This window comes from Anolis sagrei, chromosome 4 (genome assembly GCF_037176765.1).
Source record: "Anolis sagrei isolate rAnoSag1 chromosome 4, rAnoSag1.mat, whole genome shotgun sequence".
NCBI classification, from domain to species: Eukaryota; Metazoa; Chordata; class Lepidosauria; order Squamata; family Dactyloidae; genus Anolis; species Anolis sagrei.
In genome coordinates, this window is record NC_090024.1 from 174,616,259 (window position 1) to 174,627,777 (window position 11,519).

The 11,519-nt window shown below is 38.1% G+C and overlaps 1 protein-coding gene across 1 annotated transcript in view; it reads left to right on the plus strand.

Moving 5' to 3' along the window:
- Nucleotides 1-11,519, plus strand: part of FAF1 (Fas associated factor 1) — a 212,434-nt gene that overhangs the window by 93,210 nt on the left and 107,705 nt on the right. The window contains exon 8 of the mRNA XM_060773485.2: nt 8,434-8,520. Within this exon, the coding sequence (XP_060629468.1) occupies nt 8,434-8,520 (87 nt within the window). The remainder of the gene's footprint in view (nt 1-8,433; nt 8,521-11,519) is intronic.

Consider the following 11,519-nt stretch of genomic DNA (forward strand, 5'->3'; position numbering starts at 1 on the left):
GCCCGCTTCGTCCCTTGCCCCTTCCACAAGTCACTAATACGAAGGACAATACAAATTGGGGATTGGGTACCGCATGGGTAATGATGGAACAATTCAATAGGACTGACAATAGCAAAGTGCAGTAAGCGTCACAACTGCTAACAGTTGGGACAGTTCATAAGGTGCAAGAGTCTTAAAGTGCAAACACAGTAAGCGTCACAGCTGCATGCCACTGAAGCAGTTCATAAAGTGCAAAGGTCTTAAAGTGCAACAAGGTACCCAAGTCTGGCTCTAAGTACTAACTAAAGTGCGGCATGGAGGGATGGGGGATTAAGTGCTTTTGTGGTCATCTGTCCATTGTGGGGAAAAGGGATGGTGGACTGTGGATGGATTTATCAGAATGATTCTTAATTTTTTTCTTTGTCATAAACAATGAACCATACTACTACCTCAAAAGTGCTCCCTAGTGGATCCACAAGAGTTCTCAGTTTTAATAAGGAGGATTTCCTCTTTCCACATCCTTTAAGACCCTGCTCCAATTAGAACCAGGAAGCTAGGTGAAGTTAACCTATAAACTATTTTTAATGACTATGAGCTGAATTACACATGGCATGAGAGATCTCTGAAGTACCTGTGTAACTCTCCTTTCAGGGCAAGTTGCAGCCTGAAATTCAGTTTGGAAAATACTGCAAGATGGAGAAAGCTCTCTCTTTTTTCATGCATGGTAGTAGCATGCTTTCCTTCAAGGATTCCTTGTCTGGAAAAGGTCTCTCCTCTTAAGTATGTAAAGAAAGTGCCAGAAAATAACCTGCCTTCAGAGAAGCAATAATCTAGGCAACTCATCAAATAGTCTCCTGTTCTATATCTAGCAGTCAGAGCAAGAAAGGGGAATTGTCAGCTAGGCTTATGGCACCCATTAGCAGCAATTTTTATGTCATATCTGGATACTTGCTACAGAGCAGCAGTGAACAATTTGTGCAAGGACCACTGGTGTACAAACTACCACTTTGAGTATCTTAGGCATGGTGGATTTGCCCTTCTGGAGCTGCCTTTGACTCCAAATGTTTCCAGCCACACTCGGTCTTTAATGGAAGAAAACTACCTTGAGCTCCGGGCCTTGTGTGGGTATTTTCTTGTCCTCCTCCTCCTGCTTGAATTCTTGTTTTATCATGCCAGACTACTGATGACCTTGTTTCTCCCTGAGCCCTTTGAACTTCATATGCTGATATACTGCTGGTTCATGACCTCAGCATGCTCTTGGTAAATGCTTCTGGCACATCTCTGACTCAGCATAGCGACTCCTTGCTTTTGTCGTTCACTTTCTTAGACTGTCTATTTTTGTTTGATTGAGTGTTGGGTGTTCGATGGCAATTGCTGAACTGCCTAGCCAGATTAAAGCAGGGCATGAAATCCTAATTTGTGTCCTCCCTGCTACTCCTTTACTTTTAAAATGCTACAAAGTAGTGAGGTCCTATTCACAAATGTCTCCTACCATGCTTTCTTTGGCTCTTAATGAATGAGATTTTTTCATTTTGTCATCTCCAGCTACTAAGCGTAAGAATGTAAAATCAGATTATTTCTGCTGCATTTCTCCTACTTGCTCTCGTCTTGTAGATTTGTGTAGATTTGTGTAAACTTTTAGATTGTAAATGCCTGTGCTATTATCTTTTCTTGTGTCTCCTTGTGTCATGTTTGTAATGCTCCTTAAATACAGTTTCAACTAAAAATATTACTCAATTAAATTGTGTGTGTGTCCTGTTCCAATGGATGTTATTAAAGAAGGTGGACTATGAAACATTTGTTGTTGTTGTTGTTTGTTCAGTCGTTTCCGACTCTTTGTGACTTCATGGACCAGTCCACACCAGAGCTCTCTGTCAGTCGTCACCATCCCCAGCTCCTTCAAGGTCAATCCAGTCACTTCAAGGATACCATCCATTCATCTTGCCCTTGGTCGGCCCCTCTTCCTTTTTCCTTCCATTTTCCCCAGAATCATTGTCTTCTCTAAGCTTTTCTGTCTTCTCATGATGTGGCCAAAGTACTTAATCTTGGCCTCTACTATTCTTCCCTCCAATTAGCAGTCAGGCTTTATTTCTTGAAGTATGGACTGGTTGGATCTTCTCGCTGTCCAAGGCACTCTCAGAACCTCCAGCACCACAGTTCAAAAGCATCTATCATCCTTTGCTCAGCCTTCCCTATGGTCCAGCTCTCACATCCGTAGGTGACTACAGGGAATGCGGGGAAAAATTGAAACATTTAGATTTTTAATAACCCGCTGGGATTCAATTTCTGCCTGAAAACAGTGCTATTCAATTTGTTAACAAGTGGGTCCCTTTAGGGTCCATTTAAAGACCAGCAGTGATGGTGCCTGAGATACCATTATTGGAAAAGAGTTGCACAAATGCAGGGCAGAAGTGGAAAAGGGCACCTATCTCATACCTGCCAGTCTAATCATTCTGTCAGGTGTTCACTTAAATAGGATTCTACCAAAATCAACGTGCAGACAGTGAAAGTAATCCATAAAATAAATTGATCCCAGGTTTTTGAGGTTTTAGAGGTCAATCGGCACATTAATTGAGTCCAGCAAGAAACTAGCAATCTGTTACAGTTAACTCAGTTGAGGAAAGACGTTGAAATCATAGATCTTCAAGCTAAAATATATCAATCACTCTTAAAGATGCTGCTAGATTACTTCTTTCTCCTACCCCTCCCTCTTCATGGTGCAGCAGACTGACACAACTATTTAGAAGATGGAAACAGTGATGCTAGAGTGAAGTCTAATATCCCAGTCCCTTAAATCTTCATGTATAATTTTCATATGACACAAATTCAGAATTATTTTATGCCATTGTGTTTCATCCCTTATTTTGCTTTTATAGGGAATGTTATTCTGAAGAACTAGTATAATGTTTAAAGTACTGGATAAGATCAAATCCCTGCTTGGTGATGGAATTTATCATGTGATTTTGGGCCACTGCTGCTTCTAAGCAAATCTCTTTATTAGGATACAGGGGTTTTTGTGGGGATTAAAACGCAATAGGCACCATGCAAAGTGGTCATGCATGCTCTTACTGTATCAACAAAACCAAAACAAACAATTTTGTCGTTTTAATGCTATTCTCATCAGATCACTGTAATATTTTTTTGGGATTAGTCTCTTTCTTTCTCGTTGCAAAAGGGTACAGCTTCATAAAAATATCACCAGAATCCCATGAGAGTGAATGCCATTTGTTTCATAAGGAAAACTGCAGAGGAAACTGAAGACAACTTTACAGACTATACTCTATCCCTTGCTCTTTGCTTCACCTTGTATGTGTACCCTCTCTGGTACATCTCATCCTCTCTTCCCTCTCTCATCTTGTGTCATAACATTTTCTCCCTCTTTTACTCTCCTGCTGTATGTCTCTTCATTCATTGTCTCCCTTGCATCTTTGCCCTCCCCCCTTCCTTGATTCTAGCATTCAATTTCTTGCATCCCTCATTTTCAACACCCTTGTCTTGCCTTATAAATTCTTAGTTGGAAGAAACCATGGGGAGTATCTAGTCCAGCTTCCTGAAATATACCCATCCAACCTCTGTCTGGCTACTAGTATTAAAAAAAACCTCTAAAATTATAGCAGTAAATAAATAACATTCAAATGCAGAGGAACTCCAGACAAGAAACAATCAGGAACAGCTAATCACTTCTCAACAAAGGATTCCCCCAGGCAGTAAGAAGCCATATCTAAAAACTGTTGGGCCATCAAATGCTAATCAACGTGGCCAATTGAAACATTCACACCCACCTCCAACAGACGAGTTCTTTTTCCCACCCTGGACATTCCACAGATATATAAACCTAATTTTTCTAGTTTCCAACAGACCTCACAACCTCTGAGGATGCCTGCCATAGATGCAGGTGAAACATCAGGAAAGAATACTTCTAAAAAATGGCCATACAGCTCGAAAAACCTACAACAACCCAGCTCCAAGAATCTGTATTCAGTATATTGAATGGATTTAGTGCATGCCTTTCAATACAGCTGTATTTCAAAGGAAGGAACTGACAATCCTCCTGAGTATTCCTTGTCCAATAAAATCCTATAAAATTCAAGTCGTTGCCTTAAGGAAAAAATGACTTGATTTATTCCTTAAGGCAACGCCTTGAATTTCATAGGATTTTATTAGACAAGGAATACTCAGAAGGTGGATTGTCAGTTCCTTCCTTTGAAATACAGGTTACAGCCCCTGGTACTCATTGGCAGTCTCCCATCCAAGTACTAAACAGGGTTGCCCTTGCTTAGCATCAACAATCATAGGGAACCTGTTGCCTTTAGGATATTTAAATAATCAATAGGCTTAACTATCAAGTAAATGAGTTTAGGATTCCTGCCTTACCTGTCTAAAGTAATATTACAGACACACTTGTGCTTCCTTTCCTCCCCCCCCCCTTGAAAAAGAAGGAACCCACCTGTTCTGTAATACAATCCTGCGCAAATGACCCCATCACCACTCCATTTGTCTGTTCTATTGATCTGTTTGTTTTCCAATGCTACTGCAGGTGCCCTTAAACAACAAGCTTTTTGGGGGCAAGGCATGTGATATTTGAAAGACACCATCTACTTATACATCACAGCACAAGCCATGCTATTGCATCAGTGGCAATCTTAAATAATTTTGTATCCTCACAGTAGCTACTCATTGTTTTGATCTTGTTTCTTAATTGATTTGTATGAAGTAAGAAAATATTAAGGACTTGAATTTTTTCCGTTTGTCATTTCCTATATTCCACCTATCTTAAGAAACACATATAGTTGGATTTGCTGTTTTTCTGTATTCTGCCTATTCTAACAAACAGGTAATTGCATGAAATAGTAATAAAAAGAAATGGAATCAAGAATTAACAATTTGTCTAGAACAGACATGGCAAAATCCTTGGAACAAGTTAACAATTTCTAGCTAAGCCCAATCGCTTCAGTTGAGCTATTCTCCACATGTTTAACTGTATCCAGCATGTTACTACCGGCTTCTTCTTCTGTTATATTAGAATATTTTTCACTTTACGTTTAAGGTTTTCTACAAATTTTGTATAGTCAGAAAAGTATATTTTTAGACTTGTGTTTTAAATCCATTTTTCCTAAAATGAAATTCTGCAAAATATTTCCCTTATAACGAGTCTGTCCATATGTGAATTCTTCTGTGTGAAAGCATAGGAGCTAGGCTAGTTTTCTTTGGGCCGGCTTTGGATTTGTAATATGTCCATATAGACAATAAAGGGCTGTTTCAAAAACCGAATGGTTCACTGGTATTCAGTGGATTGTTTTGTTTAGATGTGTGTCAATCAATTTCTGAGCAGAGAGGGACTATATTGATTCCCTCCACCAACAAACCTTGCTGCCACCACAAACCTGTTGCCACTGCTGAAATTCCAGATATTACTGAGATCCCAGCAATTTCATTGAAATAAAGTGTGTATGGAGTAAAAATCAATTCAGTACTATGGTTGTCTTGAGAAATGAGGTATACTGTACTATGCCCCACTCTTTATTCATAGGATAGGACCTTGAAACTGTACACATGATCATTGCAAAGGACATCTACCAATCATCTAGATGTTCTCCATCTCTGGTTAGACCTACTCAGTCTCTGATTGGTATATGTTCTCTGTTTGTAGTCAAAGAACAGCATATATGTGTATTTCTTGTACGATAGCTCTTATAATCTTCTCCTTGATAATGGGATTTTTTTGTGTTAACTTGGAAGCAATAGAACTAACTCATTGAATTGCCTAAGGTCTGGGACCTGTAAATCCTTTCAGTTGCATTGACTCCTGCTGTGCCTGAGACTGACACAAGCAATGTGTTTGCTTAAACATCATCAATTGTGATCTGTACTTTCACATTTTCTCCTCTCATGTTAATGGAGTTCCAGCCTAGTCCCAATTCTTCTGGACTTCCAGGTCCAGTTGAACACTGTCTCTTCCCTTAATGCTTTGGCCTTGTCTACATAGCAATATGTGGATACTCTTCTTCCTGTTTAAAAATGTTCTTACCATAGAACCTTACATATTTTAGGCTATTGTAAGTATATTTTAAAATGTCATATTGATCAATTTGTAAACAATTACATATTTTGGCATTTCATGGAACAAGAACAAAGTTTTAATCCTTTTTGAAAAAATACTGACTGTGTTTAGAGTGAGTGAGGCTGGCTTTGGCATCTTTTCAGAACCCATTTGTGAATATAGCTTCAGCAGTTTGTTTAACCAAATATCACCCTAATGCTTTTTACGTGGTACCTCCCAGCTGAGGCCTGTCTCTAACAACTAGTGTATTCTGCAACGAGTTGCTCAACAGATGTCATTCTGGTTGAATAATGAGGCAGAATACTTGTGCGTTGGCTAACGTTACTTGAACTTTGATCACTTTTGTTCAGCACATCAGTCTGGCATTGTGCTTTATACCAACATAACACTATAACCAGAGCATGCCTTTCAGGCTTAGAATAGCAAAGGAATGTTATTGAAATCAGTGCAGTTACAGATGAGTGAATGGAGAAAGGAGAATACTGTTTATTTCATAATGCTGTAGTGTTGTACTTTGGAATTAGAAAAGAATGTAAAGAATCCAAGTCTAGATTTTTGTTATTTTTATTTCACAGACTTTGTAGGGGATTGGCGGGGGGGGGGGGGGGGATGAAGTAGAGTAACCTTTGCTTTATTTCCCTTGTGTGACTCTTGTTCTTAATGGATGCCGTTATAAAGACAAAATGTTCAATTTTGAGTTAATGGACACTTCAAATTTCAGTGTGGGCACCATGCTTTATTGCTATATTGACCACATCATTTTTGAGAAACACAGTACGGTAGTCCCCATTGGCACTAATAGTCACTTTGTTCCCTGCTGAAAGTAAGATTACAAATTTAGCCGATAAATGATCAAACAGATTTCGTTTTCCACAAGTAAAGACAAAACTGCACAATATGGCAATAGGACTGCAACCTAAAATGTAAAGACTTTTTCATATCATCCGAGTCACATACAAAAAAATATTCCTAGCCATATGCTTTCCATGTTATTGCTGGTTTTGGTACATTTTTTTCTGTTAAAGAGGTAATGCCCACATATATATCTTTTATTAACTAAGGTATACTTGTATAATTGTCTTGGGTGGACTACGGACCAGTGATGAGATGTTTGGGGACTTTTAGCTGAATGGGTATATATGACAAGAGTGGTTTTTTATTTTGTCTTCTGCATGTTATATGCATGTTCTGTATTAGATTATTCCTGTGCATCAAGTTTGCTCTTGGTCTCTTCCTAACTCTTAACTTTACTGGTAGATATTGTTGCATTGTGGAAATTTGCTGTACATAATGTATTTTGTGGTATGATCCATGGAGTCTAGAAGCATGTAGGTATATGAAGCATCCATTAGACCAGTGGTCCCCAAACTAAGGCCCGGGGGCTGAATGCGGCCCTCCAAGGTCATTTACCTGGCCCTCACTTAGGGTCAACCTAACTCTGTAATGACTTGAAAGCACACAACAACAGCAATCCTATCTCATCAGCCAAAAGCAGGCCCACACTTCCCATTGAAATACTAATAAATTTATATTTGTTGAAATTGTTCTTCATTTTAATTATTGTATTGTTTTTAAGTGGTTTTTGTACTACAAATAAGATACATGCAGTGTGCATAGGAATTCATTCACATTTTTTTCCAATTATAATTCGGCCCTCCAACAGTTTGAGGGACTGTGACCTGGCCCTCTGTCTAAAAAGTTTGAGGACCCCTGCATTAGACTTTCAAAATAAGATGACAGTTATATCTCCTATGTTGTTGCATAATAGTGTATAATGTGTAAATTGACAGTGGGATTTTGATAATGGTATATTTGTGGCAGTGGAAGTTGCTTTTTAAAAACCTACTTATCATGTGTGGTTGAAGGAACTAATGAACAGAGGCAACAAAGGTGAGCAGATGAGAAGAAGAAGAAGGAGAAGGAAAAGGTTCAGAATGTTGAGAAAAAAGAGATAAGAAAAAAAGAATGAGTTCTGTATGAATATTTGTATATATTAGAGTAAGTGAATATGATTTACTCCCTTTGTCACCAACTAACTAACATGGGCATATGGCCCAAGCAGGTTTCCTCTGAGGCTCACTCTCTTTTAATTTGATCTACCTCACATGACCACATGCATAGATAAAATGGGGATAGAATAGCCATGTACACCACCTGGAGCCTATTGTAGTATGGGCAAGATATAATAAATACAAATAAATAAATAAGTAAAATTAGCAGTTTTCACGGCTGCATTGAGCTTGAGTTCCACATATGCAAACAAGTAACAGCACAATGGACCAACTGAATTGTTTTGAGTTGAAATGAAATAGTCATTTGCACAATTTAAATGATAGAGAAATTATGTGTTGTCATACCAGTAGCATGTAAACAAATTTGTTTTGCTTTTGCAGGTTAAGCGAAATGTTTATGACCTGACTAGTATCCCTGTTCGTCACCAGTTGTGGGAAGGCTGGCCTGCTTCTGCTACAGATGACTCAGTAAGTTAGCATTTATCTTGTATTTACTCACAAATGGTATCTATTTTTTTTAGTAGATATTTCTCCTGTGTTCTCAAATTTTATCGAAAACACCTACGTCCATTTGAACACATTCGCCTGTGTATTGTGCTTAACAGCTTCACCGATTCAATCAAACACTGTAACTTAGATACTGTTAGAACAACAGCAGATTCACTAAATCAGAGGAAATATGGTCAGACAACACTTAAGTGGTTTCCATTGATTCAGTGAGGCTGCTCTAGTTTGGGGCAAACATTTGAATTTAGTAGGAGTTCTCAACATTGGGTCTTCTATTTTTTGGACTTTGTTGTCATTGGCCATGCTTCTGTGCGTTGTAAGTGCGAAACAGCTCATAGAATCAAAGGTTAAAAATAAAGATTTAAAGTATAGACCTAATAAACTGCTTAAAACAGATTGATTGAAATGAAAATTTATTCAACATAACACAGTCTGAAGGTGTCCAGAACTGACTGCTTTCTGTATGACCATTGGGGAGGTGGGTATGTTCCAGAATGTCTTGTTAATCTATTGTTTTAGATAGCATTTTGGAAATTATGTCTCATTGAGAAAAATAATACTATGCATTTTGATCTGCATACAGAAAGGGCTGAATTAAAATCCATTTTAGCATATACTTAAAGATTACTTGAAGGTGCTTAGAGCTGAAAATCTCTGCACACTTAATCAGGAAGAAATTCATGAAAATAAATGAGACGTACTGCTAGATAGAAGTCATTTTGTGATATGAAGGGTAAGACAAAGGGATGAAGGTCTTGAAAGAAGAGAGGAGGTGCTCATGAAAATAAAGTTTAAAAAAGCCAACTTTGCTGCATGTGCACATCTGAAGATCCACTTGAAAATCCCTTCTGCATTACAACCATAGTTATCACTTTATTCTCCCAATCACTTTTATGATGCTTGAAATTTCTTTTCCAACATATTGGGAAATGTACCTTTGCACACACTCTCTCTTTCACTCCAGCCCCCAATATTTTCAAAAGTTAAGTTAGATTTTGAATGCAAAGGATGACTGCCCATATTTGGCAGAATAGTGCCACACTGGTATTTTCAGGGAAAGTAGCTAGTCCTTGTGTTGGAAGTAGAACTGAAGCTTTAGATAAAAACAAACACAGACAAGGTTAATTGCAACCTCTGAAATATATTGGTGTGTTGTCATCTGTTGCTAGTTGAGTTTAGGCCAGAAAGGATTTGAAAACCCATGATTTCTAATCCAAATGCCAGCAGCTGTTTGGAAAACAGCCAGCAAAACAAAAAAGAAAGCCTTCCTGTAGGATAAGATGTCCAGCATGTATAAAATGCACAAATCTGATTTAAACTCTGTTTTAACAAGTGACAGTGTTGCAGGTGATATTATTCTTTCTCTTTTTTTCTTTTCAAGTTTAATGAAACTGGTGATTGTTAAGTCATGTGCTTGAAAAGCAGATGAGTCCAGAAAGCTCCCGGCTTGAAACTGCTGCAGCTGAGGCCCCCTCAGCTGTGTAAACACTTCTGAATGTGTTACTCCCCAAAATATAATTAATTTCTGTCTGAAATTAGAGCTCCAACTTAATATTTATGAAGATTTAATGTTAGCAATTACAATCTGAACACTTTCTCCTCCTTTGTAATCTAGACAATTCACTCATAACGTTTATCTCTTAGATTCTGCTTTCTGAGCTCTATTTTAAATTTCCCTCTTTTGGTTATAACTTAATTTTTGGGAGAAGGATGTCTTTGTGGTACCACTCAGGAACAGAGGTCTTACTTTCTAGAGTTAGAAAGAATTAAGAGTCAACGGAGAACTTGATTAGAATACATTTCATTTACATCTTGTGCAGTGTAAGAAATACTTTGTAATATCACAGCAGGTTTTTTCAGTGCAGTTCTCGTTAACCTTTGGCTTATCAAACAGGACAACTAAATAGACTTCCAATAATTAGATTCCTGTGTAATAGAGTCTCCTATGAACCTGATAAGCTTTGGTCGTCTACATTACCAGAAATGCATCAATGTCAAGAGCCTTTTTAAAAGCACTGTTACCATACCTCCCATTAGAGCAATGAAATATGGGATACTGTACGGCATGTCAATAACTCTTTCATTACTTTTTTATTACACATTTTCACAAAGAAAATCGGTATCTAAAACTCTACCAGTAGGGGAATGTTTTCATGCTGTGTTAGTTTAACTGTGAGAAACAAGGAGCTTGGAAGATTGCTAAAATGGCATTTTCCAGTTTAAAAATGACATTTTTTCCTCCAGTTTCTGCAGCATATGAATAATGCCAGCACTGGGAATTTATAATTGCTTCGTCTAATTAAAATGCAAACACAATGGATGGTTTCCACTACTTCAATTTTCAAATGATCTGCTTCAGGAAGAAAAAAAACCCCTCTGATGGGTGTGAAACGATTTCACTTGCCATGAACTGTCTTTCTGTTATTTGCTATTGTCAGTCAACATGGCCTTCTAAATTAGGGAAAGAATCTAGGAGGAAATCAATAGTACACATGTTGTGACTAACTTTTGTGAGCAGTTAGGCTTTTAAATATAATCTTAGTGAACATAATGGGCTAAATTCGGTGTGACTGTAGCAAAAGCATTCTCCTTCTCCTTTCTCCCTTGAACCTTTTGTAGTTTAAGAAGCCTGCTCTGGAGGATTTCTGGAGGTGTGTCTTACTACTTCATCACACTAGAGAAAGAATCCACTTTGAATCTGGTTGTTGCCTTCTGCAGAATTCTGGGGTTTGTAGTTTAGGGAAAAGCCTTTAACAGCCTTGCTAAACTACAAACCCCAGAATTTTGCAGGAGTCAAAAAACGGATTTAAAGTGGATTGATTCTGTAGTGTGATGAGGTCCTTAGTTTGTTCCAGGATTTCAGGAAGGAGAACAGAAGTAACTTTCATAAACGGAAGTGGATATAGCTCAGCAGACTCTATGTGAATTACAGGTTGACAACCTGGTTTCCCAATTGCTAC